This window comes from Myotis daubentonii, chromosome 2 (genome assembly GCF_963259705.1).
Source record: "Myotis daubentonii chromosome 2, mMyoDau2.1, whole genome shotgun sequence".
Lineage (NCBI taxonomy): Eukaryota > Metazoa > Chordata > Mammalia > Chiroptera > Vespertilionidae > Myotis > Myotis daubentonii.
Window position 1 is genome coordinate 52,233,917 of NC_081841.1, and position 9,370 is coordinate 52,243,286.

The 9,370-nt window shown below is 47.0% G+C and overlaps 1 protein-coding gene across 1 annotated transcript in view; it reads left to right on the forward strand.

Moving 5' to 3' along the window:
- The window catches only part of SCN8A (sodium voltage-gated channel alpha subunit 8), a 188,573-nt gene extending 179,707 nt beyond the window's left edge, over positions 1 to 8,866 (forward strand). The window contains exons 23-27 of the mRNA XM_059682931.1: positions 845 to 898; positions 1,625 to 1,762; positions 3,016 to 3,120; positions 4,149 to 4,419; positions 7,422 to 8,866. Coding sequence (XP_059538914.1) covers positions 845 to 898; positions 1,625 to 1,762; positions 3,016 to 3,120; positions 4,149 to 4,419; positions 7,422 to 8,569 — 1,716 coding nt within the window. The 3' untranslated portion in view covers positions 8,570 to 8,866. The remainder of the gene's footprint in view (positions 1 to 844; positions 899 to 1,624; positions 1,763 to 3,015; positions 3,121 to 4,148; positions 4,420 to 7,421) is intronic.
- Positions 8,867 to 9,370: the final 504 nt, after the last annotated feature.

Sequence of the window (9,370 nt, forward strand, 5' to 3'; positions counted from 1 at the left end):
TCCAAAGTACTCTCGTTGTTCTATCCCAGTTCAAGAAATTGTACCCGCAAATTGAATTTTAATTGGAGCAGCTCCAGGAGACCAATGCACATCCACCAGCCAGTCCAACATTAGTTCCACTGTCCCCACCACATGCCAGGTGCTGTGCTTGGCACTGCTAGAGCCATCAAACGAATAAAGAGCTGCCCACACCCTGAAAAAACGTAGAATCTGGTTAAGTAAGTAAAACATACATAGAATGTGAGTGAAACATGGGGAATTGTAGTTGGTCACCCATATTTGTTTGCAAAATCAGGCTAGGTATCCTAGATTGAGAAACAGAACTGGGAAGGGGCTGCCTAGGGTGAAGCCCGTATTGCCACTACCGCAGGCTATACATGTATGTATTGGTAAAGGAGTAGTTCTGACTTAGGTTTTTTTGTTGTATTTTTTAATGCAGCTATGAATTTTCCAGAGCCAATTGCTTGTTTAACACCTTTTAAAAAATGATTCCTCCAAGTTCTAAGTACCCTCAGCAGATTCATGCTAGTCATTTATGAATATGAGTTTCCCCCAGCTTTAGGCAACCTTCTCAGGCCCACTTTTAAGACCTTTTGTAAAACTACTGATCCAGTTACATTGTCAACATGTTTCTCTGCCAAACTTTGATGTTATTTTAAGGGACGTAGACAAAGCTCCCTTGGGACGTGTATGAATAAACAGAAAAGGTGTATGTCCACGTGAGGCTACACACAGTCTCCCTGTTTGTGTTCCCACTGAAGCTAAGCCTGACCTCTTGGACCACTGCTTAGGCTCCCACCCACCCCCTCACAGGCACAGTCTAATGACTGACTCTGTTTGCCAGGCAACCTTCAAAGGCTGGATGGACATCATGTACGCAGCTGTCGATTCCCGAAAGGTAAGGATGTACCTGATGAAACCACAACCTTCCTAGATGGCTGGGACGGGAGCAGCATGGTGGATCTCATCAGGAAAGAGAGGGGGGGTTGGAACCTTGATTGCTTGTTTTATTGATTATAGGACACTTGGCTCCTCTCAGTAAGTCATCACTCTCTTACGCCGACTCCAGACGACCAGGCTGCCTGCCCACTGGGGCTGCCTGCCCACTGGGGCTCTCTGCCCCTCAGTGCTGCTTTGAAATAAGTGTGGCTCCTAGCAGACAGCCTCTCACCTCTTGATTTGCATATTCTCCACCTAAGTCAGTGGTTCTCAACCTTCCTAATGCCGCAACCCTTTAATACAGTTCCTCATGTTGTGGTGACCCCCAATTTCATTGTTACAAATTGAACATAATTAAAGCATATTGATTAATCACAAAAACAATAGGTAATTATATATGTGTTTTCCGATGGTCTCAGGCGACCCCTGTGAAACGGTCATTCGACCCCCAAAGGGGTTGCGACCCACAGGTTGAGAACCGCTGACCTAAGCCATGGCAGGAACAATGTCTTCTGAGGGCAGGGCCTCCACGGTGAAGGAGACAGAGAACCTAGGGCACCCCCTTCCCAGCTTGTTAGCAGCTCGAATGGTCAGCTATGGCTGATGGCCGTGGCAGGTCAGAACTGCCCGCCTGGTCCCCAGGTGAGGAGCTGACTCTCTTCCTTTCTCTCCTGCCCTTTGACAGCCTGAAGAGCAGCCTAAGTATGAGGACAACATCTACATGTACATCTACTTTGTCATCTTCATCATCTTCGGCTCCTTCTTCACCCTGAACCTGTTCATTGGTGTCATCATTGATAACTTCAATCAACAAAAGAAAAAGATAGGTCTCCTCCCCTCCTTGCCAGTGGTCAGAGGTCCACCCAGATGAGAGCGTAGCTCTCTGTATCTCTGACCCTATCTCGAGAGAGGGAACACCTTTCTTCCTCTAAAATCCATACTGTCACGTCACTGTGGCACTTGCCCCACTGCACAATAGCCTTAACCAGCCCTTCCTGCTGAGGCCTGGATTTCAGTGTGTGGCTTACCACAGTTACTAGCAGTCTTATTCGTGAGACCTTTTACTGGTTGTGGTCTCCTACCAGAGGGAAGTAGGGTAGGAGAGGGTCTAGGGCAGTGATGGGGAACATTTTGAGCTCGGCGTGTCAGCATTTTGAAAAACCCTAACTTAACTCTGGTGCCCTGTCACATATAGAAATTTTTTGATATTTGCAACCATAATAAAACAAAGATTTATATTTTTGATATTTATTTTATATGTTTAAATGCCATTTAACAAAGAAAAATCAACCAAAAAAATGAGTTCCCGTGTCACCTCTGACACGCGTGTCATAGGTTCGCCATCACTGGTCTAGTGATAGGAGTGAAAAGGGAAGCAAATGAATAGCTACAGTGAGAAGTAGAAATTGTCTGGACTTGTAACTGTCCACATTAATCCCTGGGTACTACTACTAGCAAATTGGGATTGAGAGGCCATCCTTAGAAAATTCACTTCCTTACTTGTCCCAGATGGTTAACAATTTTCCAAAGCAAATTGAAAAGATTACTTGTTACTCATTTTATAAATCAAGTCTATCCCAACCAACTCCAAGGAGCGCCCCAAATTGTTTTCTTGCATCAGAATTTCTATATTTTTAATATTGTTAGAAATAAATGGGCCATTAGCCAGGACTTGAAAATCCTTTTATTTTAAAATGTCTTTTCCCTCAAATTTTATCAAGAAAGCAGCACACACACACACACACACCCCCAAAAAAAAAAATTAGGAATCCTGAGATGTGACTATCTTCAAAGCCATTGCTCTCAAGGTTAACCTTCCCTGAGAGTCTGTAATTGGGCCGTTCATTTCCTTCCTGGCAGAGCTCAGGAAACCCAAGCTGAAGCAAAGGCAGGGGTCTCTTTGAATTACAGTAGTTGTCCCAGGTCTGCCTCACTCTGGGACAACCATTAGCTGAACTGACCTCGGGAGAGGAAAGGGGATAAGTGTCCCTCAGTTCCCAATTTTGAACCTTGGTTTCCAAAGCCATAACACTTGAGAACCGGTTGTAATTGCTGCTTCTCTCTTCCCTCCTTTACTTTGGAGGTCAGGACATCTTCATGACTGAGGAACAGAAGAAGTACTACAATGCCATGAAAAAGCTGGGCTCGAAGAAACCACAGAAACCCATTCCCCGCCCCCTGGTGAGTGCACTGTGCAGGCCCCGGGCAGTGAGGCCCCGTATGGAAGCAGACACCGGTAGGGTTACTTCAGTGGAAGGAAAGCGGTGAGTGATGGGCTGCCTGTGCCCTCGCATCGTCTCCTACCACCGCATCCAGGAGATCTGAGGAGAATGGCACAAGGACAGGGATGAAGGTGTGGGGTGGCTTTTACATGTGAGCTTGACCTTGCCTCTGGGCCTCCCCTGGGCAGCAGCAGGAAACTGGCATGTTAACCACATTGGCTCTGGCCCTGCCAGAGAAATGTTTAAGAGGCAGCTAAAAATTCACAGAGGACGGAGGAATGAACGCTGATGTCTTTCCTACCAGTCCGAGGTAGGTTTAGTCATCATTTCCTCAACACTCTACCCCACAGGTCAGCCTTGTGCCTAGAAGCTAACATAGTGCTTCCGGATGTTTGTGGGAGCAGAGGAGAGTGAAGCTAGGAGAGTCTGACGTCCTGGTCTCCTCCTTGAACTGAGCCTTCTGTAAAGCAGATGTGGGCCTGGGATTCTGCTTTACCCTCTGTTGGTGGTTGTCCTCTTGCTTCAGAGCAGGGCTCCTGATGCCCCGTGGCCCCCAAAGACCAGGCTCAAAGTTCCTTCTTCTGTAACTTGCATTTAAAGTAACACACACACACACAGCAGGACTCTTAAAATAGAAGCTTTCCTGGCAACTTCTTTTGTAAACAAGATAGGAGAGCTACTTTGTTTTAATCAAGAGTGGGAGTTCCAGAGTATTTTCCCTACTCACCGCCACACCTGGCATACTCGCCTCACCAAATTCTAAAAAAAAAAAAAAGAAAAGAGCGGCAATTTCGAAATCTCTAGGTGAAGTGACACTGATGTTGGGGTCTGCCCATGTTCCTGCTCTCCTGAGAGAGCAGCAGGATCGAGCTGGCTGGTATTATAGAAAGAAAGCAGCGCACTCTGATCAAGAGGATGGCAACCACCGCCTGCTTAGAAAGGCTTTCATGAATCCTTCGTTTCTTTCTTCCCCTCTCCCCACCCCAGAACAAAATCCAAGGTATCGTCTTTGATTTTGTCACTCAGCAAGCCTTTGACATTGTCATCATGATGCTCATCTGCCTTAACATGGTGACGATGATGGTGGAGACAGACACTCAGAGCAAGCAGATGGAGAACATCCTCTACTGGATTAACCTGGTCTTCGTCATCTTCTTCACCTGTGAGTGTGTGCTCAAAATGTTTGCCCTGAGGCACTACTACTTCACCATTGGCTGGAACATCTTCGACTTCGTGGTCGTCATCCTCTCCATCGTGGGTGAGTGGGGCAGGCGGGAAGGGAGATGGGCATCTGACTGGCCTTGAGGACAAGATTCCTGGGAGAGCAACGAGTTCCGCAGGCCTGGGGTGCGGGCCGGTCACGCTCTTCGCTTAAGCCCATGTGTCACCTTAGGACAGCCCAGGAAGCGGGCTGTTTCATTACCTTCACTGTAAAGACATGAAGGTCACTCAGCTCAGAGGCAGCAGAAGCAGAACTCAGGTTTGTGTTTTAACAGCAACTGTGTGCATTTTGCTTCACCTAAAGGTTGAAGGGGTGCTGTTCTGGCAGACAGGAAATGCTGTCCCGTTGCTTACCCTCTCAGAACCATTCCTTGCCTTCCTAAAAGGCATCCTGCGTGGTGAAACACTGACAGGCTAGCAGAGAGAGAGTGCCCGAGTCCCATGGGGACCAGTTCCAGAGCTCTGGTGGCCAGGCTGGTTTAGTGAGGCGGCACTCACCTGGGCCTGGGCCACTTTCTAGTTTCTGTCCTCAGGGGCAGCATGGCCAAATATGTGTTGCTACATGGAACACTAATCCCATCATCCATCTCTTCCCCAATAAAAGAATCCCAGGATGAAATTACTTTGGGCAACACTGTACAGTGAGTTTCCCTGGTGAGGGTCACAGAGCACAGCAGTCTCTAGAACAGTGATGGCGAACCTATGACACGTGTGTCAGAGGTGACACGCGAACTCATTTTTTTTGGTTGATTTTTCTTTGTTAAATGGCATTTAAACATATGAAATAAATATCAAAAATATTAACCTTTGTTTTACTATGGTTGCAAATATCAAAAAATTTCTATATGTGACACGGCACCAGAGTTAAGTTAGGGTTTTTCAAAATGCTGACACGCCGAGCTCAAAAGGTTCGCCATCACTGCTCTAGAAGGCTCCTGGAAGTCCTGCAGTAAAGACTTGTTTAATACACCACCCCACTTTTCTTTGATCACAACATCTTTTTCAAGTTATAATAATGATACCTTACATTTTAGTGGAATTAGTATGTGCTGATCACCATTCCAAGTGCTTTGCATGTTTTAATTTATAGCCCGTACAACAGCCCTGTAAGTATCAGCAAGCACAGAGCAGCTACTGAGACGTGGGACTAGTAAGTGAGCAAACGGGATCCAAGCCCAGCGCCCGGCCCCAAGTCCACACTCTCCGCCTCCCCCGAGCACACGTTGAACAGTGCTGCCCTTTCCACTGTGCCCAACCCTTTTCTGCCCCCCCATCACTGAGTGGACGGAAAACCCTCAGACCAGACCGTCTCCCTGTTCTCGAAAATAGATTTTAATGATTGGAGTTTCTACTAGATATCATTAATTTGCTCAGAAATGAAAGTATAGAAATTATCTTTATAAAAAGGATCTGGGGTGAAACTAGCCCCGGAACCTCCTGAAAGGCCCCGTAAATGGTGTTCTTGCTGCCTGGGTTGCTGTTTGCCCCATCTCTCTCCTATTCTCCGGGGACAAATAGACATCATCCGACAAAACATCACTCAGGCATCTTCTCTCTGAAGCCTTACTTAGCCACCGTACATGGAATGCAAGTTACCTGACTTCTTATGGCCACTGGTTATGGCTTAATTGAGAAGTGAAAAGAAGAGAGCGGATATAGCGATTTGGGGCCTGGATGAGGTAGAGGTTTTCTTAAAAGTTCAAACACCCATGGAATTCTAGCTCCAGACAAAACCCCAAGAGGTTACCTGGCCTACTTTGAACTTCCTGCCTCTTGTCCTTTCCTGAGAGTCTTACCAACCTTAAAACCTTCAGGTAAGGGGATTCCACCGCCTTCTGCTGATCGTCACCCAATGTTTATGAGTCCTTATGGTTGAAAGACATATTTTAACTTCAAGTCAGTCCCTCATGTCGGTGGAAGCCCGTGTTGTCTCACTGGGGCCTCGACAGCAGAAGGCACCGAAGGAGGAGACCACACCTTTGTCTTCCCTGCAGGTCCCATCCTTTCCATCTGCTCTTCCTTCTGTGGCCCTTGTGGGGCCCCCATTATTGCTCTGTAGCTTTAAGGCAAGTGGTCTGGTGGAGGTGGGCCGCTGGCTGAGTGTGGATAGAACACAGCCTCTGTTTGGTACATTTTCACCATCTACTGTTATTTCCTACTAATGTCTCGACCTTTTATCTGCTGATACTGGTTTCAAAATGTAGAGGCTGAGTTAAAAGCCACTCATGAGAAGTCTCTTTAGTTTTCTAGACTGATTCTTTGGGGTATGGACATGGGGCAATGAGAAACCAAAATGTCTTCTCAGAGCCAGAAGAAGATACTCTGAAAATTGGCGGCATTACCTGAATAACTAAGACATCGCAGCCAAGGGAGTGAAGTCCCAGGGTGGAGTGAGGGCCTCTCATTATTGTTTGTGGATATGGAAATTTGACAGCATTTTGGAAAAGAATTGATAACACCTCAGGAAGCCATATGTGCACAAATTTGAAAATAACTAATTATCCTTGAGTGGGAAATCAGACAAATGAGGACCTAGTCATGATTTTCAACCATTATCATGAATAATCTAAAATTATTTTAACACCAGATTTCACAATGTTAAGTCTCAAAAGCAAGTTAGAGATCTAAAAAAATTGATCTAAAAAGAGATATATTTTAATTCCTTAAGCATAGTAAAATGCTATTTATATATTATTTATGGATCCATACATACCAAAATCATGAAGATACCGCAATGATACCCACTGTCTTCAGGATTGTGTGGTTGCTTCTGGGAATGAAGAAGAAGCAATCTGGTGAAATGCTAGCGTCCCTTAAATCTGGGTGTTAGCTACATGGGTGTCTATTTTATTGTTTTATCTCTTTTTATATCTTTGAAACATGTGATTTTCTTTTTTATCATGATAGTTCAGATTGAATAGTAAGGCAATCATTCTATAAAGTCCTTTGAACTTAAGGGTTTCATTATACCATGTGACACAGTAAGAGAAAGGACGTCTCCAATCCCAGTAACATATCTTCTTCTATTCCTCTTCTTAGGAATGTTCCTGGCAGATATAATTGAGAAATACTTTGTTTCCCCAACCCTATTCCGAGTCATCCGATTGGCCCGTATTGGGCGCATCTTGCGTCTGATCAAAGGCGCCAAAGGGATTCGGACCCTGCTCTTTGCCTTAATGATGTCCTTGCCTGCTCTGTTCAACATCGGCCTTCTGCTCTTCCTGGTCATGTTCATCTTCTCCATCTTTGGGATGTCCAATTTTGCGTATGTGAAGCACGAGGCTGGCATTGATGACATGTTCAACTTCGAGACGTTTGGCAACAGCATGATCTGCCTGTTCCAGATCACAACCTCCGCTGGGTGGGATGGCCTGCTGCTGCCCATCCTCAACCGCCCCCCCGACTGCAGCCTGGACAAGGAGCACCCCGGGAGCGGCTTTAAGGGGGACTGCGGGAACCCCTCGGTGGGCATCTTCTTCTTCGTAAGCTACATCATCATCTCCTTCCTAATTGTCGTGAACATGTACATTGCCATCATCTTGGAGAACTTCAGTGTAGCCACCGAGGAAAGTGCAGACCCCCTGAGTGAGGACGACTTTGAGACCTTCTACGAGATCTGGGAGAAGTTCGACCCCGACGCCACGCAGTTCATCGAGTACTGCAAGCTGGCAGACTTCGCAGATGCCTTGGAGCACCCTCTGCGAGTGCCCAAGCCCAACACCATCGAGCTCATTGCCATGGATCTGCCCATGGTCAGCGGGGACCGCATCCACTGCTTGGACATCCTGTTTGCCTTCACCAAGCGGGTCCTGGGAGACAGCGGGGAGCTGGACATCCTCCGACAGCAGATGGAGGAGCGGTTCGTGGCCTCCAATCCTTCCAAAGTGTCTTACGAGCCCATCACCACCACCCTGCGGCGCAAGCAGGAGGAGGTGTCGGCCGTGGTCCTGCAGCGCGCCTACCGGGGCCATTTAGCAAGGCGGGGCTTCGTCTGCAGAAAGACAGCTTCCAGCAAGCTGGAGAACGGAGGCGCACACCCGGAGAAGAAGGAGAGCACCCCGTCCACCGCCTCCCTCCCATCCTACGACAGTGTGACTAAACCCGAGAAGGAGAAACAGCAGCGGGCAGAGGAGGGAAGACGGGAAAGAGCCAAAAGACAGAAAGAGGCCAGAGAATCCAAGTGTTAGAGGAAAGCGGAAATTTAACATCGTACAGACTTCAAATGCGCAAGTGAAAGATTGTTTACAAACTTCCTGAATATTATCAGTGCAGAACAGCTATGGAGACACTTTACCCTGACGATCTATACCAAACGTAGTCTGCTTACCATGTCACATGGTTGCATCTTGAGCAGTGACCTGCCCAGGGCAAAGGACCCTGCCCCCCGACTCGCAGATTTTCTAACGCTTGGGCAGGTGGTTACTGCATGTTCCACATCAGTCAATGCAACTTAGGACAAAACTAAACAGGACACAAAAACAGAGGAGAGGCTGCCGGGACCAGCATATTTCCCTTGCAGCCACATGGATCTTATTTTTTCATTTTGTTGATTCTCAGAAGCAGAAAGCATCACTTTAAAAAGTTCGTTTGTTCATGCAAACTCTATTTGCATTCCTACATTAGTTAAGCTACGCAGCAAAAGAAAACGCACATACACACACACACTCACACTCACATGTAGCCCATGTCATTTAATTGTCAGTTTCTTTGACATAAACCGCATCTTCTCCACATGGGCTGCACGTGGTTTGGAGATGGGTGGGGGCAAACAATCAGGTTTCTTCAGGCTGAGGAGGACTTGCTCAGGCCAATTCCAAACATTGTGCTCGTTCAATGCGTGGAAATGATTTGCATGATGGCATGCCGTGATCAGAAGTCATGCATGAGAACCATACACCACAGGACGCTGCTCATCCTGTCCCCTGCACTGGGTCAGCCTTCCAACAGGACCCAGCCCTGCACCGTTCACTGTATTTGGGGAAAAAAAT